Source organism: Agelaius phoeniceus, chromosome 2 (assembly GCF_051311805.1).
Source record: "Agelaius phoeniceus isolate bAgePho1 chromosome 2, bAgePho1.hap1, whole genome shotgun sequence".
NCBI lineage: Eukaryota > Metazoa > Chordata > Aves > Passeriformes > Icteridae > Agelaius > Agelaius phoeniceus.
In genome coordinates, this window is record NC_135266.1 from 101,624,895 (window position 1) to 101,650,743 (window position 25,849).

General features: G+C 40.9%; 2 protein-coding genes across 4 annotated transcripts in view; one reads left to right on the plus strand and one right to left on the minus strand.

Annotated features, from left to right (window-relative positions):
- TOMM70 (translocase of outer mitochondrial membrane 70) overlaps positions 1–11,495 on the plus strand; it is a 25,307-nt gene extending 13,812 nt beyond the window's left edge. The window contains exons 6-12 of the mRNA XM_054628391.2: positions 1,173–1,380; positions 2,645–2,779; positions 3,944–4,051; positions 5,207–5,323; positions 6,163–6,260; positions 6,772–6,894; positions 7,824–11,495. Of these exons, the coding sequence (XP_054484366.1) occupies positions 1,173–1,380; positions 2,645–2,779; positions 3,944–4,051; positions 5,207–5,323; positions 6,163–6,260; positions 6,772–6,894; positions 7,824–7,977 (943 nt within the window). The 3' untranslated portion in view covers positions 7,978–11,495. The remainder of the gene's footprint in view (positions 1–1,172; positions 1,381–2,644; positions 2,780–3,943; positions 4,052–5,206; positions 5,324–6,162; positions 6,261–6,771; positions 6,895–7,823) is intronic.
- Positions 11,439–25,829, minus strand: NIT2 (nitrilase family member 2). Of its 3 annotated transcripts, none has more exons than XM_054628392.2 (10): positions 25,705–25,829; positions 20,940–21,058; positions 18,482–18,602; positions 18,273–18,361; positions 16,837–16,930; positions 15,801–15,875; positions 15,299–15,377; positions 14,551–14,649; positions 13,470–13,525; positions 11,439–13,063 (listed from the first exon to the last, which is right to left on the minus strand). In XM_054628392.2, exons 1-10 carry the CDS (start codon positions 25,748–25,750, stop codon positions 12,975–12,977), a joined length of 867 nt encoding a protein of 288 aa, XP_054484367.2. In that variant the 5' UTR covers positions 25,751–25,829; the 3' UTR covers positions 11,439–12,974. The 3 variants fall into 3 exon arrangements, with proteins under 3 accessions (XP_054484367.2, XP_077030554.1, XP_054484368.2); XM_077174439.1 differs by lacking the exon at positions 25,705–25,829 and adding an exon at positions 22,799–23,166; XM_054628393.2 differs by lacking the exon at positions 25,705–25,829 and adding an exon at positions 22,865–23,149.
- Positions 25,830–25,849: the final 20 nt, after the last annotated feature.

The following is a 25,849-nucleotide window of genomic DNA, read 5'->3' on the forward strand; positions in this document are numbered from 1 at the left end:
GTACTGTTGAGAATTGTTTGGTACTGGAATTAAGTTTTCAGTGATTTGGATGTTCTGCTCAGTGTAATGTGCTGCTGTTTGTGTAGTACTTGGCATGGAGATTCCTCTGACATAAATAATATCAGTATTGCAAGTGAAACCTTAGTGAAAGCTGACTGGCTAGTTCCAAACTTGCACTAAGCAGAAGAAGGACAATGAGACTGGGAAAATATGCTGAATATTTACTACAGTCTCACAATAAATCTTAGGAGATGGGAGAATTGGAGAAGGCTCAATGATGCTCTCGGGGCAAGGAATATTTTATACTGAAGGATCATTTCCAAGGAAGAGAGCAAGTTAGCCTTTGGACTGGCAGGGAGAAGATGAGCAAGGAAAAGGGGAATTTTGAATGAAAACATGCATTTACAGCAACTGAGGCTGAAATGGTGTTTTAACTTTCTGGAATCAAATTGCCCATAAACCAAAAGTTTGTTCTGGTATAGAAAAACTTGATTTTGTAGGTTGGTTTTGTGTTTTGTTTAGTGGAGCCTGAGCACCACATAAATGGTTCTTTAATTTACTATGCTACTTTCCAGATTATTTTTGGAAGATTGCAATGCTGTCAGTTTGGAAACCATTGCAAACAGCATTATGATTGTTTTTTTTAAGTAAGAGAGAATGTCATGATCTACAGGCAGATTCACTGAATCCAGGATACAGCTGAGAACAAGGCAGTGCTGTAATTTTTTGCTATTAAATAATTTCTTCCACATACAAGCTGCACATTGCTAGGTTTAACATTTCACTTTCCCGTCCATTAATTCCACCCTCTTGTTTAAACCAGAGATTATTGCTGTTCTTCATGTGAAAAAAACCTCAAGGAACAAATGAAGCTTATATTCAAAATATTTTAATTTATTTTATTTGTTTATTTATTTTATTTATTTATTAATTAATAATAATTTATTATTCTTTTTTAATTTATTTCCAATGTAATTAGGCCAATTTTTGTGGATATTGTTTTCCATCTAAGATGGCTCCATCCAAGAATGGATGTTCCAGTGGGACTATGCTGGTGTTGTAAAAGTATAGCACAAGTTAGTATTTGTAGTGATTTGATGAAACATCTGAATGGAAATTGCAGTGTTCAGTGAATGCATGTATATATATAACTGTTCTTACATCATTTACAGCTCTGGCTATTTGAGAGCAAAACAATATATGGAAGAAGAGAACTATGACAAAATTATCAGTGAAAGCACAAAAGAAATTGAAGCAAAGGGAAGATACATGGCAGAAGCTTTGCTTCTGCGAGCTACTTTCTACTTACTTATTGGCAATGCAAGTGCTGCCAAACCAGACCTAGATCAGGTCATCAGCATGGAAGATGCAAATGTGAAGGTGAGAATCTGTCACAGCTGGACTGTAGTTGGGATTGAGAAGTTAGATGATAAACCTGCAATGTACTTCAAGAAGTTGTTTGTCCAAATTTTCAGATGTATTAATGGGAATATTCTGGTTTATTTACTGTTTTGTTACTGACAAACTTTTTCTCAAGGGCTTGTTGATTTTTGAGACAGCTGTACTGAGTAGTGCAAACTAAAGGTGATAAGTACTACAAACTAAAGAACAAGGGAAGCTGAATGAATTGGAGGCTTATCCACTCTGGATAAGTGAAAAACCTTAATTGCACTTGCATATTCAGCTAGTTCAAAAAACATTGATGTATTTGTAAACATAGGGAATCAAGAAGGATTTTGGGGGGGGGGCTTGGAAATCCTTGGAGATGGAAGCATAGGCTGACATTTTTGAACTTAATTAAGGGTTCATTTATTTAGGGTCAATATGAAACTTATTCCTGCTTAGAATAATTGAAACCTGTCAGTGGGAGAAACTAGTCAAACAAAAAATTTTGATTTATTGATTTATTGAAACAAAAAAATTGATTTATTAAAAATATGGATATTGATCTAGTACCAATATCCAATTGTGACTGACAAAGACTCTCTAACAGTTTAAAGTTAGAAAGTGTGGGATAGCTCCCAAATACACACCGCAATTTACAGGTGACTACAGAGTCCTTTTATCTATTCAAGTATTGAATACCCAAAATACAAATGCATATTCATAACTTTGGTACATCCCATTCCTCACTCTGTATGGTAATTACTTCAAAAGCTATTTAGCATGTGTAGTCTGTTCCTTGAAATGGGTCAGTTGTCCCCTTCATGGGGAGGGGTCCCAAAATGAGGAAGTAAATGAAGTCTTCCTCATTCAGACCTTCCTACCTTTCCAATGCAAATATGACAAATGAACCCTTGGTAGAATTCCCATTCCCATCTTCAATTGGTTTCAGAACAGAAGAGGCCTACAATTGTCTTATGTTCCTAAAAGTTATTTATCAGTCTCTATATTCTTCATTATAAACCCAGCTCACCAAACATTGTGTTGACAAGCAATCAATTATTAGTTAACTACTAACTCTTAACTTCATCAAGGCCTACCCATTTATTTTAATTAACTCCAATAAAGCTTATCTCTAACTAAAATCTTAGCTCCTCTAAAATCTCTAAATTCCTTGAAGTTTATGTCTCATGATTGTACTGAAGGCTGCAATGTGGAGGGGCATCGGGGTGGCTGATGTTTCCCTGGCCGTGTTTTGCAGCTGCGAGCCAACGCTCTGATCAAACGGGGCAGCATGTACATGCAGCAGCAGCAGCCTGTGCTGTCCACCCAGGACTTCAACATGGCTGCTGACATTGATCCTCAGAACGCTGATGTTTACCACCATCGAGGACAAGTAAGAAACACTCGAGATTTGCTCCCAACACTTGGCTATTGCAGTTATGCTAAAAGGAAAAACTGTATCATTGGAGACACGTTACACTGTTTGTGGCAGAAAAATATGAACTCCTGATTGGGAACTTTGTGGGATAAACACACAGTCTGTTTTGGAGGTTCAGGTCAGGCAGAAGCAATTAATTTCTATAGCTATAGGAAAGCCCTCTGTAGTATGAACTGAGACTTACAAGTGTGGGGGCTTGTGTCCATTTACAGCAGATAAAAGCTGTTCTCTGAAGGGGCCTGGATGGCAGAGCAGCATCTGCACAGCAGGAAGCTTTGTTACAGCAGAGGTAACCTGGCCCTGATAGCACCTGGGCCCTGGACTTGGATCTCTTCAGCTCATCCCTCTCTGCTTTGTGACACTGCTGGGTCCTTGACTAATTTCTAGCCCTAGACAAGCCTGGGCTGCCACAGACCTGTAAGATGAATGGTGCTGGAAGTAAAAAAGGAACACTAGCATATGCAGATAGGCTAAGTCCTATTTGTAAGGAAGACTTCCAAGGATCAAGGGTTTTTCTCCATGAATTTGTTAGACTTCTTTAGTGCTCAGAAATTAAGATGGTGCTGTGTGTTGACTGAATGGAATGAAAGTGTTCTGCAGATTGAAAATTTGTGTTTTAAAGTAGCTTCACAGTAAAGTAAGAGAATGATAAAGTGAACTCTGCTCCTGTGGAGGAAAAGAATGTGAAAACAAAACCAAAACCAAAGAAACTCCAACTCAACAAAAAAGGTTGAAATAGAAGCTGGGAAAGCTAAAATGTTTCAATGTCCAAATAGTCTACAGATACTGGCTACAGAGAAGTAAAACAACTTGAGAAAATACAGTATTATTTTGGAGACTGGTCATAATGCTGACATGATGATGACAACAGTCTAAAACGAAAGGATTCTCCATCCCTACACAGGGTCATTCCCTGCTTGTGTAGGTAGCCAAAGTTTCACTGGTGGCTTTGATAATACAATTATAACAGTGATTTTTAGTTATGGGTTTTGTAGGTTTCTAGACAGTTCTGCAACTGAGCTGGAGATGATATGAGTAACTGATGCTAATTGAATTATCATGTAAGTGTCTGAAGCACAGATGAAATAGAGAAATAGGATTTTCTTTCATTCTGGCTAGCTGAAAATCCTGCTTGACCAAATTGAGGAGGCTGTGGAAGACTTTGATGAATGTATCCGATTGCGACCCAATTCTGCCTTGGCGCAAGCACAGAAGTGTTTCGCTCTGGTAGGTAACGTGCTGGGCTTGGTCTGGGTGCTTTTGCTTTAAAGAGCTCTCTAAAATACTCTGTTTCTCTGGTTTATTCAAATTTAACAGGAAAGTAGGGCAACATACATCTCTGTCTTTTAATAATAAGGTAAAGGAATAATGCAACAATTTCTTCACTTGGAGTATGGATTTGCTGCTTTTCTTTTGAAACACTCGTTCAAACAGAAGAACATTTTTTTCTGTTCTGTGAGAGGAACTAAAATCTTGATTCTAATTGGAGCAAATAAAATTGATTTTAATAAAGCTTTACTATTGTGGAAAATGCTTATCATCAAGAAATTGGAAACAAACTATTTCATGCTAGTACAATGACTCAGTGTGCAAGAATCTTGTCAGGGCAGCTTTGCATGGTGTGAACAAGGAGGAATGCCAAGTTTGGAATTTCTAAGCATTTGAAATAGAGGGAAGCAATCACAATTATCAGGCCTTATGACTTCCTTCTTTCATCTGTTTTCCTCTCCAAGTCCAGACACTTGGACAGGTTCCCAAAACCAGATTTGGTAGGATGTACAGGCATGTCACCTTCTGGAGCTTAGCAGAAAATCAAACAATGGCCTGGATTAGAAGGGATCTCAGAAATCATCTTATTCCAACTTCCCCATCATGAACAGGGTCACCTCCCACTAGGCCAGGTTGCTCAGAGCCCCATCCAACCTGACCTTGAACACTGCCATGGTTGAGGCATCCACAATTTCTCTGGGTACTGTTCCAGTGTCTTGCCACCTTTACAAGAATTTTTTCCTAATATCAAATCTAAACCTGCTGTCTTTCAATTTGAATCCATCCCCCCTTGTCCCCCTCGTAAAAAATAATTTTTTACAAGAACATGTAAACAGGACAAGGGGGAGTGGATTACATTTTTAACAATACTCTTGTAAAAAATCCTTCTCCATCTTTCTCATGGCTCCTTTCAGGTATGTGAAGACCACAATTAGACCACTCCAAAGCCTTCTCTTCTCCAGGCTGTACAATCCCAGTTTGCTCAGCTTATGTAAAATAACTGAATTATTATGAATGCAGGCAACTCTTGGGGAGGTGGGCAGAGGCCTGATCAGCCTTTTTTCAGTCTGGTGATGGCTTAATTTTTTTCATTTATTTTTTTCCTTGGAATAGTATCGCCAAGCTTATACAGGAAGTAATGCTTTGACTGTGCAAGCAGCCATGAAAGGCTTTGAAGATGTCATAAAAAATTTTCCCAGGTGTGCTGAGGGCTATGCACTCTATGCTCAGGTATGTTTTTCTCTCTCTTAAAGAAAATGCTGCATTCTCTTGTACTTTTTATCTTGGATATAACATTTCTTCAAATAACAGACGCAGATTTGTGATGCTAAGTCCTGAGATAAGATATGCTGCCTGCAGTTAGCTACTTGCATTTATGGTTATGGGTGTTCTGGGGCAGAGGAGGTACAGGGGGAACTGGTGGAGCAGGGTGTAAGTAATGAGAGTTGAGGGTGGTTATGAGGAGACAGAGGTTATTCCTGCATGCTTCCCTCCTCCCTGCATGTGTGTGGCATCTCAGCTGATGAATGTCAGGGATTCTCTGGGTAATTTGGGAGTCAGATGTGTGGAACTAGGGTGACATTTTTGTTCTGCTGCCATTGGCATGTAGTGGTTTAGAACAGCTGTTGGGAGTACACTTGTAACAGAGACTAATTTCTTCCCTAAGAACCTACTGCCAGTTTTAGTAGGAAGCATGAGACATTCTGATTTTAAGTAGGTTGGCGATGTATATGCATTTCCTTCTGAAAGAATTAGATCTGAAAAAGGAAGAGTTGAAGCTTGCAGGTACAGACTTTTAGAATGGTTTTTATTTACAGCACACAGCATATTGCTTGTGGATTTCCCATTACAGGTGGCAGTGTGGTCAGTAATTTGTGCACTTAAAGCACAGAAGCTTTCCAAAAAGCCTCAATTTTGAAATTTAACTCTGGTAACTGATGTGCCTGGCCTGCTCTACCATAAATGAACATCCAATCTCACGCTGTCAATACAGTTTTAATTAGAATTAGCTGAGTGCAGAGTGCATGCTTTGGTTGTTTATTGACAAACAGGTTTCTCTTTTGATTCAGGCACTAACTGATCAACAGCAGTTTGGCAAGGCTGATGAAATGTATGATAAATGCATTGACCTTGAGCCAGACAATGCCACTACATATGTTCATAAAGGGTATGTATTGAATTTGCAGTCCTTGTGCTCAAGAGCAGTTGGCATATTTAGATTAACCACCCTGAATTGAATGTTTATGTTTAGAAATTTAGCCAGGAAAAATAACTTGAAAGCATCTTTGTGCTCTTAAATGTATTTCTATATTTTGTCTTGACTAAGCTGCAAATAAGTTTCAGGAAAGTTTCATCAGTGTTCATTGCTAATTGAGTATCTGCTTGAAGTATATGTGACTTTTCCTTTAGCCCTGTTAGTTTCAGCTTTGTGTTGAAGTTTTTTCTTTCAAAAACAACAAGTACCAAGTCCTCTTGGGAAAAATCTGCCTTTCTTTAGAGTCATTAAAGCAGTAAAGTGACTTTCACATAGGTGTTTTTAAAAGTCGTGAAGTTATTAAGTTACTGTGTACCTGCATTAGAAATTAAATACATCATACATTTGGGATGGTTTTGTTTACCATGATGAGGGTTTTGGAAGGAGTATGTGAAGCCAATTTGAAATTTTCTCTCTTCTGTAGTTTACTTCAGCTCCAGTGGAAGCAAGATTTAGACAAAGGATTAGAACTCATAAGCAAGGCCATTGAAATTGATAACAAATGTGATTTTGCATATGAGACCATGGGAACGATTGAAGTGCAAAGGTAATGCTGAATTGCAGTGTTAAGAGTTCTTAGTTACTTCTGAAGTTACAGTAGTTTTTAAAATTTCCTCATGGATCCTGTCTTGAGATCTTCTCCCTGGTGTCCTGTAAGGCCAGCTCTTACCCAAAGTCCTGATTTCTGTTCTGTAACTCTTAGGTAAAGGATATGCATTCTCTGTGGCATAAATCTGACAACTTCTTTTCACCAATTTCATACTTAATAGACAACGTGCAGAGGAGTCTGTGTATCTTTAAATACATCCCTTCTGGACTTAAAGTGACTTCCTTAATCATTACCTGCCTTGTGTGTATCTGATGTTGTCCTTGGACATTGGACTGTCTGTACTGAGGATCCTGTGCTGTTTTCTCCTGCAGCCAACAGGACTCCAGTTCACAGTTCTTGGGGAAAAGAGGAATGCCCTGCTCTGTAACATTGTATTGCAGCTGTGCAAAGGTTTGAGGTGTAGCTGACAGCACAGTACAGAGTCTCTTTTTAATATGTCTACTCCTCTAAAGACAGACAATTGTACTATTGCCATGAGAAATTTTGCAAGCATTTCCTATTTAAATAATGTGCTTCTCTCTGTGCAAGTTTTCCTCTTTTGTATACTAAGTCTTTTCAGGGGAGATGAGACTTCATTGAGTTGCCCAGCATTATCTTTGTAGTGAACTTGGTGTCCTGTGGAGAACATTTTATCCTGGGGGCTCTCTAGAGGAAGGCTGTTTAACAGCTGTCCTAGTTGCTTAGGCTTGGTAACAGCTCTGAGTTTACTCAGCATCACCACGAGTTCCTGTGGTGGTTCCTCCCAAAGTCCTTTTAAGTTATTAATTGTGGAGAGTGTAAGCCCTGAAAGAAAAAGGATGTTTTAGAGATGACAAGATTCTTTGGCAGTCTTAGTCTTAACTGGGCTCAATTTTTGTTTATTTCAGAGGTAATCTGGATAAAGCCATTGAAATGTTCAACAAAGCTATCAACCTGGCCAAATCAGAAATGGAGATGGCACACCTCTACTCACTCTGTGATGCTGCCTATGCTCAGACAGAAGTTGCAAAGAAGTATGGATTGAAACCACCGACACTGTAAAGAAACAAGGAGGAAATGACCTTCCAAAGTGAAGTTGCCCACTTCAGCCAGCCCTAAAGATGCTGTTACAGAACATGCTGAATGGTGGAACTTAGTTTTTTCCCGTTCGTGGTGTTGTCATTTGCTACATCTGTTAAATGTTTAGGTGTTGTGGGAGTGGTTGTTCAAGGAAGTATGCAGTGCTGCATCTTGTTCCTTCTGCAGCAGAAACCTTAGAGTGTATTAAGGGAAATAAAGTTGCAGGGGAACCAAAGGAACACATTTTGGCCATGCAAATAAAAACTTCACACTGGTTCATTTTGGGTGATTATGTTGTGGGCGATTTTTGCTTTATCAAATAATATTACAGCATGTGGGTTTTTTTCCTGTTGATTTTAAAGGTAATACTAGTCAGTGCTGTAAAATAGGTTTTATATCCAATTAATCCTTGAGGGTTGATTTTAATTTTGCAAAAATTAATTTTCAAACTTTAATAATAGAGGGGTTTTTTTAAGTCAGTAGATGTGGAGAAGATACCTGTAAATATATGCAAGCATGCACAATCTTCCCTTAAATCTCCTTCCACCCTCTGCATAACTTAGAAATAGTCCTGTGGCAGCTATTAGGGAATTAATTTGATAGTCCTTATTCTCACCCCAGAAAGCCCTAGAGTACTGCATAGGAGAGCTAGGAAAAAGGTTGGCTGGGGAAGGAGGTCAGTAACACTGCAGTGTAGACTTTACTGGAAGAAAGAATGTATTCCTGTGCAGCAGTCCTTACTTGAATGTCATGGGAAATTGTTCTGGAGGGTTCAGAGGGACTTTCAAGAACAGAAAGCAATGCTGGGAGTGAAGCTCCAAAAGGTAAGGTCATGCTTGCATATAATCTTTGTAATCTCTGAGGCTTTTGCATAAGTGTAGCAGCTGATAGACTATCTAAATTCTCTTCAGTCTCTAGAGACTGCTGGGTTATGATCTCCTTTTAAGAGCCCCTTAGCAGGATTAAGTGAGATAAAGAACAAAGCATAGGGCTCAAACTTCCAATAATGGATTTGCAAACTGCACTCATTTCCTTGTTCTGTAGACCCTGTCTTGTCCAAGATTTCAGATACTGTAGAAAGGAAGCAATTGTGCTGCAAACAGCAGATGGGCAAATTATGAACAGTTTTCCTCTTGTTATGAACTTCACAGAGGGCCCTCTTGCTTTGGGTTGATCTTTCTGGTGTGGAAGTCAGTCAGTCCATCTTGCCTTTCCCTGGACTGATGTGGCTGGACAAACCTCATGCAAATGATGTAGCTTAATTTATGACACACTAGTTTGGGCTTCTTTCCATCCTGAAATCATAGATTTGTTCGTGGTGAATCGTCTAACGTATTTAACCTTTTAAAGAAATGAATGATGCTGTAGTCAAACTGTCTTGGTCTGTAGTTTGCCACCATACAGCAGCAGCTTGCATTTTCAACTTGACCTTCCTTTCTCCCAGCAACAACTACAGTTGAGTATTCAAATGGTGGAGAGTAGAGATAAAGATTTAATCATTATTTTAGTAGCTCATTAGGTGATAGGAAATCATAGCACTGGTGTAGAATTGAAGATATGGGAATGTACTGGCAGCTTCTAGGGGCACTGAACAGAACAAGTGTCAGATGTCTTCTCCAACTTCCAATCTCTGCATCAATTACCTGAGAACAAAAATATGCCAGGCTGATGAGTCCTATTCTCCAAGGAGTTTTTATTCGCATGGCCTTATTTACATTGGCATTTTCTCCTCATCACCCCATCTGTATCCCATTCCTTACCCCACCCAATCAATTAAGGGAAAAAAGCATGTGCTGTCAATTACTAGCATTCCAAATCATCACAGACTTTTGCCTGTTCTTCAACTAGTTTGAAACTGCACTGAAAGGATGCATTGTCTGTAATTTTTTTGTAAATGACATATCACCTGTAAACTGAAAAAATAAATACTACCTTCAAGTATCTCTCTCTGACATGTATAAGAACAGGTTTTGATGAAGGGGTTCTCTGCAGTGGTGAGCTCTGTGCTTATATTCTAAGTCTAGGAAGAACTGATAATTGACTCCTTGTCATCTTCTCTCACTTCAACCTTTAAGAAAGAATGAGGAGGAGACATGGAATCAAATCCGATCTCTGCTTGCTTCCATCACCCACAGAGGTATGATCGTGAGAGCTGGAGATTACAGGGGAAAGGAAGTTGAGCCAGGAGGGCTGGGAATGAGAGTAGCTGTGACTCTATTAATGTGTGTATGCAGCTGCATCCCTGTGATGAAAGGGACTTCTTGTGAATGACTGATACAGTTGAGGTTTTATTTTAAACCAGGTGTGCATCTGAACTTTGAAGTAAGACAAGTATTACTGCTGTTTAAAAAAAAAAGTTGAAATTTAGGAAGCTAATAGTGAAGACTTGGATAAAGCCCATGTGTCCTAGAGGAATACTCTGGGAAGTTGCTTCTACATACAATTGTCTAGCAACTTACTTCTCATCATGTATGGTCCCTGTTGTTCATGGAGACAATGCTGTCAGGACACTGTGATTCTTGGCATGTCCTGCACAGGGCCAAGAGTTGGGCTCTGATCCTGATGGGCCCCTTCCAACTCAGCATATTCCATGGTTCTAAGCTGTGACTTGAATTACTAGGATCTAACTGCAGATGGAAAGGGAAAAGGGAACTAACATACTCTGAAAAGCTATACTGTAACTTACTCTGCAACTATGAAGAGCAGCTTAGATGCAGCTTTAACCAGTCCAGCAATACTAACACTGCCCAATTTCCTGCCATTTCTTCAAAAATAATTTAAATTCTTGCAGGCTGAAATTCTGGAACTGTTTCAGGGTTGTTACTGATTAGTTTCCTGTACTTACAGAATACTGGTGCATATGTGTTGCATGGATACCTAAAAGTGCCTGTTTTCTTCCAACACAAAGGTTGAGTATTGGCTGCTTCAAGCACTGTGGCTAAGAACTGTACTTTTTCAGGGAAAGCCTCCCAAATTCACAGCCCGATTTGCATCACTTCTGAGTGCAGTGCACTGGAGACCCTACTAAATTCCCTACTAAAACAAGGTGCTTAGGAATTGTCCTGATAGACTGAAAAGAACTGAGCTCATGGCAGCTCTTCAGCTGAGTTCACCAAAGTAGTTTGTAATAGATTTTCATCCATCCTCTCCATTTGGGATTCCAGGGGAGGAGAGTTCAGACCACAGATTCTGTTACCTGTTGCAAACTGCACTTTCCATTTCTCAGATTTAAGTGGTCAGCCCATGAGAGTCCTGCACCACTTTAATCCTCCAAAGGTAGTATTTATTTACTCGTGTGTGTTGAACTAGTAGAGAGAGAGGAGGGAAAGAGATGAAATAGTTATTATGACTTAGAAGTTGGAGCCCAGCAGTTGCCATCATGGATATGGGTTGCTGAGTATGTGGGAAGCACTAATCTAATGCAGGAGACTCGGCTCAAATGGTAAATTGTTAATTTTTTAATATTTATTTTTCAACAAATAAACCTTCATTTCACCTTGTGCTCTGTGGCTTGTTTCTTAAAAGTTCCAGTGCAGTATGTACACCAAAACGCAGTGAAAACTACAGACCAAAAATACAGAACGGCACCAAGTGGAATGGTGGGATCTGGCTTTTGAGGGGAAGGATGTGTCAGGACTTGGCTGAGTGTTTGTTCTTGTTTATAAAACACACACCAAGCTCACTGCAGAGAAGCCAAAATGTTAAAAGCCAAAACAACCAAAAACCCCCACAAAACCAAAAAACTGTGGGAAGAAGAGGATGGCTGAACATGAATAAAATACAAGATGGTTTTGGGGGAAATGTGGTTAGCTAGAGCAAGACAAAACCTTCTCTCCCTCCCATTTTTGTATTTTAGCCTTACAGCTGTTTTATGCTGCTGGAAAACCAAAAGCTTATCAGTGAAGGCTGGTAAGATGCTTTTTTTTTTTTTCATTCCAAGGAATAAAAAGCATAATTTGTACATTCTTTTTACAGTACAAGATGTCTTCCTTCAGAAAAGAAACCCCAAAAACAAAAGGGTAACATGTTTGGCTGGTTTGCAGTATTTTAAAGCAGTCTTTCACACCCAGTTTGTCTCCAGCAAAAGTGGATGGGAGCTGCCCATGGTAGCAATAATGCATTCAAGCATTGGGCAGTCTTCTGGGAGACTGTGGGCAGAAGGACTTAGTGCAGCAGGTTCCCAACCTGCCTCCCCTCAGCCTTTTCCAGGCAGCAGAACTAAAACCCCCTCAGACATTCTATTAAGGAAGCAGTATGGAGAGCAAAGGTGTGGCAAGGTGTGAATTACTGTAACACAGCAAGTAACCCATGTCACTTCAGCAATGAACAGGATTGCCATAAGGAGAATTTAATATACAAACCCAGACAAAACACATGAACCAAAAACTGCTACAGATTCTTCTATAGGAGCAGCTCTGTCTGGCAGCTTCTTGAGGTGTCCTGAGTAGCACAGAGCAGAATTTGGCCTGTTTTGCTCAGTGTGTTAAATTTTAAGCCTCCCAAGTTAGAAGTAGGGCATTCAAGGACCTTGGTTAAGTTGTGTACATCTAAAAAGGACAGAGTAAGAAGAATCATGCTTCTAGATTTTCTGACAATTCACTGAAAAATTCATAATACCAAAGCTGACTTTAGAGGGAGTTTCAGAGAACAAGATTTCCATTTCTGTGTTCTACAAAACAGCCCTCAGAAGGCAACTAAAATATTATGATGCATAAAAATCAATGTTAATCACTGCTGTGTTGAACTGCTTTCATCTCCATCTTTATCCTAGTTGTAAAATACTATGAAGTACATAAGTATGAGAGGAGATACAAAAGTTATGTTTCCATCATACTAGAATTGCACCAAGTTTTTTGTTATGTGGTGGTTTCTTAACTGGCACATTAGGTAGTAAATTGTGGAGCAACTACTAAGGAAATCCTTCCAAAGATGAAGGCAACAGCCATTGTGACAGCTGAACCTTCCCTCTTCACCCAGCTTCACTTTTTCATCTCTACACCATAGAGATCACAACGCTTCTGGCTTAAAATAGGAATCTGCTGACGTATTTCTGCAAGTTTCTTTAGATCTGCAGGAGAGAAGAAAAGAGTTAAGAGAACAGTAGCCAAAAAAGAAAGCTCCTGACTTGCTCTGAGGTAAGACAGGGAAAATAGCAGCTTTGATGGAGAATGGGGTGGTAGGGCACTGCAAGTGAGCAGCCAGGGCTGAAGGAAGCCTCAGCTTTGCTCTTTCCTGAGGTGGCACCTTGTCCCTAAGGAAGTGAACTAGAAGGGTACAGCTACAGAGTACTCTGCATAGAACAGTAGAGCCAAGGGCTGCTGGTTCTTGCTTTAACCTAGCAAAGGTGGACAAGGCAGAGGAGTACTGCATCATCTGCAGTTGCATGTGGAAGGCCACAGACTTAAAAAAACTGTCTCTCCTTAGTGTACTCAAGAAAAAAAGTGTGGAGAAAACCAAAACAATTTTTCCCTTACCTATATCTGTGTATACAACTGTTTCCTCAGCCCCAGCTTTAGCTATGACTTCACCCCTGCAAAATTAAGCACATTTGTTCACAGGATTAACACATTGGTTCAAGGCATCAGTGCAGTTGCTGCTGTTTGTACAAAAAGGAGTTCCTACCCTTGATGCCTACAGCTGTAACGACAGGGCTGTCCTAAAAATAGCATCATAATCCATAACTCTGGCATGATAGAAATGGCTTCCAGGCTTATATATGGCACTTTCTATATGTGATATATATACATACTTAACATAAAGGTCTTTCAAAGATCAAGAACTGTGGTAAAAGCCACTCTGAGAACCACTGCCTGTGAACATGCAACATAGCTCAAGGGGAAAGGAACACTGGCAAAGATGAACACTTTCTCCTCTGAAGACCCTACTGGCTTTTAATAGTGTCCTTTTACTCTGCATGAACTACTGAACATGATCATGTCTCCCCCAAGTGTTCTGTCACTGCTTTCATCACATACAGTTAGAAGCTCACAACAAAGTTTTTCTTACTGTGCAAACAACTGGAACCAAGCTATCAGTAGATTTATGTGAAAGAAAAACAACTGCCTGAAGATTTGGTCACTTTTACCTCCTGTGCACCTGCGTGACTTCTGCTCAAGTCAGAATCTCTCTTCTCTAGCTGAAGACATTCTTCTTGTTCTTTCTTATGTCAAAGCAGTGTTGTTCTTTGAGGAAATGAGATAGTTCTGTGTAAGCTGTTTAAGAGAATTACCCTATGCATAGTATATCATGGACTGAATTTCTGGGACAAGGTGACAAGGTCAGCAGTTCAACTAATGCTTAATCCCAGTACTAAGTAGTATCTTTACTACCAAAATCAATACATACTCAAACTAGTTCTAGTTTACTTCTTGGTTTTTTTTTTAATTTGACTGTTTTAAATCATGATCTCGAGAACCTAGGCTCAAGTCTCATGTGCTTTTTACCAAGAATTTGCACTTTTAACAATAGATGGAAAAGTAGGACTGAAGTGTGACTGCCAACTAAAATATTTCTTTATCAAAGAAAAGGTGGTGTTTTTTATTTTATTGAACTCACCATGGATTTACTACAGTGCTGTGTCCCCAGGCAACATAGGATGCTTTTTCATCTCTAGCAGGAGATACAGTAGCTACGTAGATTTGATTATCAACAGCTCTGTGTTCACAGAAAACCGAAGGAAGGGAGGGAAAAAGTGAGAAAAATTGGTTTTTATAATACCACTTAATTAAGCAGAAGAGAAAGAATCCACTCTGAAGAACAAGCTATATATCCTCTAACTGATTAGCCCAAACTGTGAATGATACAAAGGTCAGAGAAAGAAGAGCCTGGAAAGAGAAGTCTCTAGCACCTGGCTCCAGAGTTAGTGCATAGAATATCATGTAATTCACAGGTTCATCCAGTATGTAGCAAAATTGATTGAAGCTGACCAAATGAATAAACAATCTGCATTCAGGAATCTCAGAGTCTATTTCTACCTGTAATTACAGTACTTCCCAAATGGTTACTGGCTCTTCTCTCTAGAATTTGTGTGTGAAGGGTGCTTATAAAGCCATAGGAAAAGGCCATTGAAAGAGCATAGCAGGGGCAGGAGGGAGTAAAGGCCAAGAACTTCCTGCTTTTTTCCTTTACAGTAAAATCATTTTGGTGTCCCATGCAAGGCTTGAGGGATGGAGCAGCTCCAATGGCTGAGTGGCCCTGCAGCACCCCTTCTGATGCACAAGTGTTATTTGGAACACAAGAAAGTTCAGTTCCATGCACCAAAACTCCTCTAGAACAGGGGAATAAATTTTTACTGTGGTCTTACCTTCCCCTTTGTAAGAGTTCCCAATGAGCTGGTCCTGTTGTCATGTTAAAAGCCCCTGGATATACCAGTAGCTGGCAACCTTTGTTAAGAGAAAATTAGAACCTAAGCATCATTAAGGGGAAGATGGTTTACCCTAGAGTGGCCCTTCACACCAAGGTGAGGTTTATTTCCATACTTCCCAGCCTCTGCCCAGAGCCTGTCCATGCACAACAGGTTACATCAGCCAAGAGCTGTGGTGGGGATACCCCAACTCCACCACTCCACCACCACATGTGGATCAGAAAGTGATGGTTACTTTACTCCCTGAGAGAAGTCGCTCATCTGAGTAAGAGTCTTGGCCACAGGCTGCATTTTGTGTTTCTGGTTAGGGATAAGAATGCCTGATGACATGGCTCAAGGAATGCCTGATCACAGGGGTCACCCAGCACGGACCACCCAGAACCAGCCCTGCCCAGCCCTGGCCTTAGGGCTGCCCAGGCTCCCTTAGGTGACCCAGCCTCACCTTTCTGGCCGTAGATTTGAGCCATCTCAGCAAATCTCATATCATAACAGATGCCCAGGCCCACTTTGCAGTATGCTGCTCTCAAAACACAAGAGACACAGGTGATATCACCAGCACAAGTACACAAAACAAGCACAAGACTCCCTGTAGCCATCCTGCAACTGTTATTTTGCATGGCTCACAGCAACAGGAGGAGCTATATTTAAATGTGTGTCCAACAAGCACTGGCTATTGTTGGGGGAGAATTCATGCTTCATGAGGACAGAAAGAGTGTGAGAAGCAGTCTTATCTACCCTTTAAGAAAAGTCATTTCCACAAAATCATATTGTATCAGGTCTTTGTGTAACATATTCCTCTCTCATTTAGCTGCAATTTTAATTTTTTTTTCCAATAAAAGAAAACACTCCTTGCTTTTCATGGAGTAAAAATAATCATGCAGTTTCTTAGAGCATGCACATTGCAAGGAGGAGAAAGTGACTGTGGCAGACAAGACTCTTTGGAGAGCTCAGTTAACAGACTGTCAGCTTTTGAACAATATGGGGTGGGGAGGAGTCAATATTTTGCTTTTTTATCTGAAGTGGTTGATTCAAGAAGGCTGGAATGGGATTCCTGATTTAGTTAATGGTCTCCATTATTATATCATCCTCACCTAAAGCAATGTACCATTGTAGCTGTTACATACTTTCTTTTCTAGGCTGTGTTTTATAAGATCAATTTTCAAGCTGTAACTGCTATTAAAAATACCAACAGTTCCCTCTAACAAATCAATAGGACCATTCTTTAATTAAGGCAAGTGGGGTGACCTATGTTTCAACCCTTTGTACTCCTCTGTCCTTCTGCAACAATACTGCCTTTTTAAAAGTTTCAGAAGTCATCCAAACACTTGAAGCAAACTTAAACTATATTTGTCATCAAATGCCCAACCTGATAGTCTAAAAATGCACTGCTGGAAAGGAGGTGGGAGAAGAGAACTGCAGAGTGACTGTAGTGTTACTGTAGTAGAGCTCCTTAAAGAGAGAACTTGTTTTATACTCACGTGTGTCAAACATGGAGAAACTATTCCCTGGACTCAGTGTTTCAGACTCTTTGAACTGGATCTTCCCAGGAACATTAATGTCAAACAAATGAACCTGCAATTATACTATGATTAATAACAATTACTAACAATTTCTCTGTTTGGTTTGGTATTTGAGCCTCTTTAGGCATGTGATTTCTACTGTTATCTAGACTACTCTTTTGTCAGGATCCAAAGTAAACATTGCTTAAGATTGCTAGATCCTCCAAAGATGATTTAAAGTATTTTCTTCTACACAGAAATATACATGTCTAAAGTTGAAAATACATGCCAAACAGCTAGATGTCTTGACCTAATGATTTGTCTCTAACATTTGAGTCCCATTCCTGGAAAAATTCTCAAGAAAATATCTTCACTGAGCCATGACTTCAGCTATGCAGCTGCCTCTGAGGGCCTGCAGCTGCCTTCCTCCCTCCCTTGCAATGGAAGGTGTTGTTCCTGACTGGAGCTTCCTAACAACAGAGCTGGTTTTATTTTATTATTTGTTCACACTTAGCACAAGGCTGCACTCATTCTACGAGCAGCTCCTGGGCTTGCAGACTGCTGTGACAGGTGGAAGGCAACACAGAACTGCACAAGGTGATCTAGTAAGCAATGCTAAGGTAGAATCAGCAAACAGATTAATTAATAAAAAAATTAAAAATTAATTAATTATTCAATTAAAAATTAATACCTGCACCACCTTATTTGTTCCAAGTAACCTTGTATTATCTTTTTGGCTTACCCTTAAGAGAAATAAGCTGTTGTTCACTCATGGAGTGACCTCTGTGTGCAGAGTCCCATGAACAGAAAGTGGGGATAAGAATGAACAGAACGGTTCCACAAAGAGAAACTGACTCTGGAGTTACTAATTTTCAGTTTTCCAGAAGGCACAAAGCAATGGTGGAAGATGGAGGCAGAAGATGACAGCAAGCAAACATCTACTACAAACAGCAGTGACAGCTTAACTTGGACTCTGCATGTCTGCACTAATCACATGTTTGGCACAAAGTATGTAAAGAACAGTATTTATTATAACAGAAGGACTAAATCCATCAGGAAGCTGAGAGAAAATCCTGATCCCACTCAAGTGGCACTGTCTTTTAGACATAGGCCTGGGTACAGAGATACATGAGTTGGATCAGGTTTTATTCTTTACCATAGTTTTCTCAGCATATGGGGAAAGCCAATTACACCTGCCAGTATTTTGTCATCCTTATCCAGAACAAATTTATGACCACCTTTTGATGTGGTATTTACATACCCCAAATAAAAGTTACATGAAATTTCATGGGTGATGGTACACAACTTATTATTAATGCAAGATTCTACTGATTTATACCTCCTTTAAGTACAGATGAAATAATTTGTGCAACACTGCTGATAAAATTTTTCATAACAATATTCTGCCATCTTACCTTCCTATGCTTTGCCAGAAGAGCACCATCAGGCCCAAAGACAGCACATGTATTGTAGAGCTTTCCACCATCCTCTTCTGGAATGGATCCTTTGTAAATGCAAGAACAGATATTTCCCCCACTGTATTGTTTATGTAATTTTGATCCAATGGCAGTAATAGACACTGCCCATTTTCCCCCCAGTGAGATGGTCACTAAGAATGAACTACCTCCAATGAGATATATGCTGCACTCCTTTGCAACTTCTGACAGCTTTTGTGTTGATTCCCCAGGGATCTTCTCTGCATACTCTTTAAAGTATTGGGTTCCATATGGAGAATTAAAGCATTCCTAGAATTAGATGGGAAAAAAAAAAGAAACTAAAATCCAGTAACACCACTCCAATGAGATTTATCTAAGTTTTCCAACTCCTCTCTAACCATGTTCTCAAACAACCTTTGGTTACAGGAGTTTAGTTTATAGGTGCTCAGTAAATGAACCAGGAAGGCCAGAGAGACCTGAACAATTGTTGAAAACACAACAGGTGTGTTTGTGGAGCACATGCCAAATAGAACAAGAGCTAAGAATATCATGCAAGCTGTAAGGCTAACACATTCACTGCTCTGGGCTTAGTAAGAAGACAAGGGATGTTCACATCAGAATGAGGAGCCAAGTTCTACACAGTTCTCATTTGACAAGTTACAAGCTCAGTAGATCCTCTCAAAACTGTGAAATGCTTATCCACAGCCCATTATTTCTTATTTTTTAAAAGGAAATTTGCAAAAGCATGCATTTCTCAAAATTACTTATTGTTTTGCTAAAACAATCTTTTAAACATTATTTCCTCACAACTGAACAGTGTCTTCCACCTTAGGCCCTTGTTAAAGATTTGCTATCCCCTTAGAACCAGGCATGTAATCTTTACACAGTCAGATTAATAGAGTAGTTTAGATGCCTAAAATAGGTGGGCTTGTGGTATTTGAGATGCCCAAGATATGAGGAACTTTCACTCAGCATTACACTTGCCAGCTCTGTGAGGACCTGAGACACTCCACCCAACACTTTCTTGTACCCTGAAGGAGTGCAGTTGGAGGCCACAGATAGGCTATCAAACTGTGGCAGCAACTTCTCTTCCCTCTGTGAGAAAGGGACTCCCAGCCCAGACACCTCTATTGCTCCCTTTGCTCACCAGAAGTGACAAACACACCTCCACCCCCATAAAGAAAAAGGGGAAAAAAAATCAAGCTGCGACTAACACAATAAACACTTCTGCTTTATCTGCTCAAGCAAACTTCTTAACAACTGAGGTAGGTTCTACTGATGTGGAATAAATGAATCCAAGCTGGAAAAGACTTTTTTCCCCCTATACAGGGCACTAGGCCAGCAGGTACTAGCTAACCCACAGCACAACCTGTAGATGGAAGAAGCAGGAAGGGAAGTCTCTGCAGGCTGTCAAAATGAGCTTCCCAGGCTTTTGAAATCTGGGCTGAACTTCGAAGAAGTGAAAGCAAAGCCAGCTGTCTCATCTTCATATATTCAGTGTGAGTTACTTTCCTTTATGTAAAGTTATTAAACAAAAAACAAACCCCCAAAGAAACAAAACAATGGGAAGACAATATTTCATGCCCATGCCCTAATGTCAGTACAAAATGTATCTCCCAAAAATCTGTGAAATGCTTTGCCCATGTTTCACAACTTGTATTCTAAAAGCATAAATCTTTGTTAGCAAAGTGAGTATCTCAGCTAAATAAGTCTGGAAAATTCAATGCTTGTACACATGATGAAGCCAGTAAATAACAGTAATCTCTACACAGGAGGCAGAGGCAGAACACAGAATGGTCACATTTGCAACGCAAGAACCACGTTAGCACAGAGGAGCTGGGAAGGTTGCTCAATGCTTCCCCATGACAGCAGGGGAGAAAACATTCTGTGTGTAAAACTGAGACCCAAAGTTCACCCAGAGATGAACTTTGCACTCCTGTGGCAGATGTACAGGAGTAGCACAAGTATCCCCACGAAGAGAAGAGAAATGCTCAAAGCTGCACAGGGAAGCCCACCCTGTTGTCAGCACGCCCATTGTGTGAAAATTCAGCAAACTAATTATGGCTAAAGTTCAAAAAGTAACTCAGAAGTGATTATCTTTTTAAGTGGCAATTTATGTTTCCACACGTGGAAGTCACAAGAGAAATGTGTCTCAATCATAATTCAGCCACAAACGACCTGCTGGAAATATGCTTTAAGTCTGTTTTGTTTCTCATGTATCTGGAATGCTTACAGCAAGGAGAGCTACTGTGTTTCCTCTTTCACCTTTATGTCAACATTCTTTAGCTGAAAATTGCCTTCTTCTACACTTTCTCAGCAAAGATTCAAGCTACAATGTCACTTACCTGAATTTAGAATATATCAGTGATGGCATTGCCTAGGATTTAAACCAGCAAAAACTTTACCAGAATCTTACACTACAAAAAAGATCAACCTATTTTTTATTTCCTTTTTCACTCCCCACTTCTTAGTGTGCTACCAGCTACAACCCCTGGGATTTTTTAGCTTTTAGTTTTATTTTGAAGTTTCATACAGCATCTAAGCTATGCAGGGAGGAAGAGGAATATCTGCTGCATTAATAACACTAGAAAGAGGTTTTGAAGGGTTTGAAGCATAAGGGCTAAGCAGGCAATGGTCTTTACTCACAGGCAGAGCCACAAGTTTTGCTCCTTTAGCTGATGCTTCTCTCACCAATCCACAGGCTCGTTGGAGATTATCTGATTTAACAGCAGATACATGGAGCTGGATAAGAGCAAGGCGGAAGGCTGATGGCAGAAAAGAAAAAAATTATTCATCAGAATTCCCACAGGAAACTCTTCCAAATTTAAATTCAGTAATGAGCACTGAAGAAAACAAATGAGTTAATATATAAACATATGCACAAACCAGCTCATTTTGCAGCCTGTCTCTGACTCTGAAACAGTCTCTTAACACAGGGAGAGAGCACTGAAACCCAGGACTGCCAATGGGAGCCATGCATGGCCACCACCCTGCAAAGATCACAGAGCTCACGTGCCAGCAACACCCAGCCCATGTTCCAGGGGAATGGACCATGTTACAGAAAGGGAGAGCACAGGTGCCCCCAGCCCCTCCTTTCCAGGCTGCTGTGCACTGGAAAGGTGAGAGTCCATCTTCTTGTTGCACACCAAAGCACTGGATAATCCCCAAAGCATCAAATAAAGGAATTGTTTGCTTGTATCCCTAAATTCACACCTAGTTTTGGAAATGGCTATGAAAAACCAAGAAAGGTTTACACCTTTCCTGAATATTTCTTAGCAAACTGGTTTCTGTCCAAGTTGCAAGTGTTATCAACAGCTTCTACTCCCACTAAGCAGGATATAAAACTGCAGACTCTCCAAGTAGCCAAGTTTTGTGCACACCCCTTGTATTTCCTTCCATTAATCTCTGAGTACCCCAGGTTGTAGGGAAACACCCTGATAACGATCAGGTAGAACTGTTTTCTTTAAAACAAACACAAATCAACCAACCAATCCTCTCTGGCTTTATAAAAAAAGTATCCCAGTTTCATGCACCTCTCCTGTCTGGGGGAAAACTCCCCCATCATACAGTCAAAGATCACAATAAGAAAAAGACAAAGCTGGAAGCAACACAGTCCCAGTCGTCAAGGAAACTGGAAAAGCTGTTTCAAGTGAAGATAAGACTGGGTCAGGAGCAGTTGAGATACATCTTTGTTCCTACTTCAGTAGCTAAGCAGCTAATTTCTAGAGGTTAAGCAAATGATTAACTGCTCCCTTTGCCACTCTTCATGTGAGAGACTTTTACTGTTGGCTCTATTGAGCAAACAAAGCTCATCCAGACCCACCAAGATAATCGTAACAGAGATCTGTCAAAAACTTCCCAGCATTTGTGGAATGTGTTTTAGTTCAGACATTTCAGAGTAAAAAAAAAAATTAAAAAAAGGCACTAGGAAAAAACCCATATTGTTTAAAACACCAGGAAATGTAATTAAGGTAATTGATATTATTTTCCTATATATAAATATAACATTATATGCCTCAGGTTTGAAGTTCGATAAGGTGCAAAACTGAAGCACAGCCACAACAGGACACATGTATTCGTGCCACAGTTTCATGGTACAAACATGCAGATGTGGAAGCAACAGAAATGCAGAGAAAAGTGCAGCAGGGCTATAGAGAGAGACCTCTGTTCCCAGCCTTGACCAGCTGCCCCAAAACCTGCGTTAAAACCAATTCTCAGGATAAACCTAAAGCAATGTAGGCCACAACCAGGTAAAAGCACAACGGAGTAAAATAACGGTTCACATTTGTACCACTACACTACAAAACAGGCTTGCTGTTTTGTTTTAGGGCACCGAAAGCGAATCATGCCCGGTTCGCTGGCTTTTCTTGAGGAGCTGACCCCTGCAAGGCGGGCGAGCTCTGTATCCCGGTCTGTGCCCAGCGCAGCGCCAGGCCAGCTCCCCTCTCCCTGCGCTGTTCCACGGGCGTGCCAGCGCCCAGCACCGAGGCCTGTCCCGGTCTCACCGGGGCCGGGGGCTCCGGGGAGGCGGGGGACACCCGGGCCCGCGGGAGGGCAGGGCTCGCACTCACACGCCATGGCTCCGCCGGCCGCCCGCATTCCCGGCTCCGCCCGGGCGGCGCGGCCCGCGGGGGCTGCCGGGACTCGCAGTGCCGGGCCCGGGCCGCGGCTCAGCCGGAACCAGCCTCACCCACGCCGCCTTCGAGCGGCCCCGCTGGAGCCAGGACCGCGTCCTGAGGGGCCAAGTGCAGGGCTGAGGCACCCCCGCCCTGCCTGGGGACAGCGAGCGGGCAGCGCTCCCCCGCGCCCCTTCAGCGCCGGCAGCGACCGCGGAGCCCCCAGAGCTCCGCCTATGCCGAGCGCCGCTTTGCCCTGCCCGGCCCTAAGGCTGCTGAGGGCTCATCCCAAGGGACCTGTAGCAGCTTACAGGTAACGCATTCACCTGTGACATCCCCCTCTTCTTTACAAGAACAGCATCCCCCAAGGTACAAACATCTCCACAGTGCTCCCGATGTGGAGCAGTGTCCAGTTCTGGCCTCCTCAGAACCAGAAAGACAAGGAGCTACTAGAGAGGGTGCCATGGAGGCCGCAAAGATGATTTTGGGTCTGGAGCACCTCTCTTATGAGGAGAGACTGAGGGAGCTGGGCCTGTTTAGTCCAGAGAAGGGAAGGCTGGGAGGGGATGTCATCATCCCAAAGGCATTTGTCAAGAAAGTGGTGACAGACTAATGTCAGTGATGCCCAGTGACAGGACAAGGAGCAATGGCCATAAACTAAAACACTAAGTTTCACCTCAACATGAGGAGGAACTTCCTGACACTGAGGGTGGCAGAGCACTGAACAGGCTGCCCAGTGAAGTCTCCCTTTCTGGAGACATTCCAAACCTTGTGTTACCTGCTCTAGGTGACCCTGCCTTGGCAGGGAACTCGGACTAGATGAGCTCCAGAGGCCCTGTCCAACCTGTGAACCAACCAACCTGTGAAACCAACACACTAAGTACCATGCTGCTCTTCCTGGGCTTTAAACACCAAGTGCTCCCCTTTACTCAGCACAAAACATTGCTGTCTCATGTACATATTTTCCAGCCTTGGGCTTTTTAGAAGCATGTTTGTAGAACTGTAGAGTTTGCATAGCACTATTTCTCACACAAGATTATGTTTGTAAGCAGAAAGCACATAGTGGCAGAATGGGTAAAGATGAAATGGGTAACCCAAGGTGATCAATCTCTTACACACCTCCCCTTTCAGGAAATATGCAGAGAGATAAAGGATGGGAAGTGCATAACCACTGTAAAATACACAACCACTACTGTGTGCAACAATTACAAACCTTCCTTCAAGCAAAGAACTGTTCAACCTGCCCCTGGGAGATGTAAAGGGAACCACTCATCCCAATCTGACCAAGCCAAAGGATGGCAGAACAGACAGTGCTGCAGCCTTTAGCAGGCCTCCCTCCTTTTTATACATGCCCATGGTGGTAGAAAGAGCATATGTGATTTAAAAAAAAAATTTTCTTCCCCAAACATCACACTTTGTAGGGCTCCAGGTGCAAAGAACAGCTGTCCCCCACTTTCTTCCCAAGTAAGAAAAAGAATAAGAAATCAAGTAGTGTCATCCTTTGAAGGGGCGAAGCACAGGCCCAAAATCCAGTTTCCCATGGGTCAGAGAGATAAAATGTATTTTTCAAGTTTCAGAACAAAAGTATCTGAAAGCACTAAGTATAGCCAGTAGAACAAGTTACATAGTACCACCTTTTTCCTTCCCTAAAGAGAAACATTTCACACATTCAGTAGACTACACCTATATTGAAAGAGCTAATTTGGCAGTACTGGGTTCTGAAAATACAGCTGATACGTAGTAGGAAGGATAAGATCCAGTCACAGGTGAGACCCATGTGTTAGGGCTAACAGGAAAAGGCAACTTTAAAAATTCCAACTCTGCAATCAACAGTATTTTTGGTCGGTAATACACAAAGTTCTTTACAAATTCTCATACAAATCAGAATCTAAAAGAATTTGTGAGACAAGTCAAGAGCCATCAGTGAGCACAAAAGCATCAACTCCCACTATGACGCAAAGGTAAGAGCTTTCATTTGCAGGGGAGTTTACTCCAAGACTTTCTTTCCTACTCCAGACCTCATTAATATCACTCCTGCATCATAACTGTCACCTTATATTCAACAATAAAGACCATGCATGCAGAATAAAACAAGAGCCAATACATCTCCAGCAAATATGATTTTTAAAAAAATTCTTGAAGCTAAAAGGGACAGGAAGTAGCATACCAAATTTTTTGACTTTTCTTTTCAAAAAATATCACTGCAGTATTATAATTAGAATTTCTGCTTAGTAATACAAGTTTTGTAACAAAACCAGTAACTACAGGTATGTACAATATAAGGCAAAAGTGGCTGTGAAACTGTGGGAAGAGATGCACCAGCACCATTGAAACTATTCATAATTTGGGCTGAGCTTTTTAAGATGTCTGTTGATAACTTGTACATTGCCTTAAAACTTACAAATAATTAGCCTCTAAATGGCTTGGATTATATGTTTCTACAGAGAAGGGATTTAAGAACTGACTTCCTGTTGCTTTACTTGCTGGAAATCTCCAAGGCCTGCTGTATTTGCTGTCCTCACAGTGAAGCATATACATTAGCCACGTTCCACATTTAATACTCAAAAACACCTGTTTAACAACTGAGTGTCATTTTCACTTTTCCCCTTCTGACTAGGAGAAATACGTTGTATCATTCTGTCAACATTTTCATAACAAAAATATGATGTTGAGAAGTCTGGAATTTATGCAGAAACCTTTTCTATAACTTGATTATTCGTGAATTCACTTTGACCTTTCTGTGAATGCTCACCCAAAAGTCCTTAATGAAATTAACTTAAATTCTGAGTACTTACATTTAGAAGTCACTGGCAGTAGCTCCCTATGATCCATAATCAGCATCTTCCACTCCAAAGATCAAATTCACTTCCATTTACAAAACACCTTTAGGAAAAACTTTTAATTGATTCCGAGAATTTACACAGTGTGCAACTAAATGCC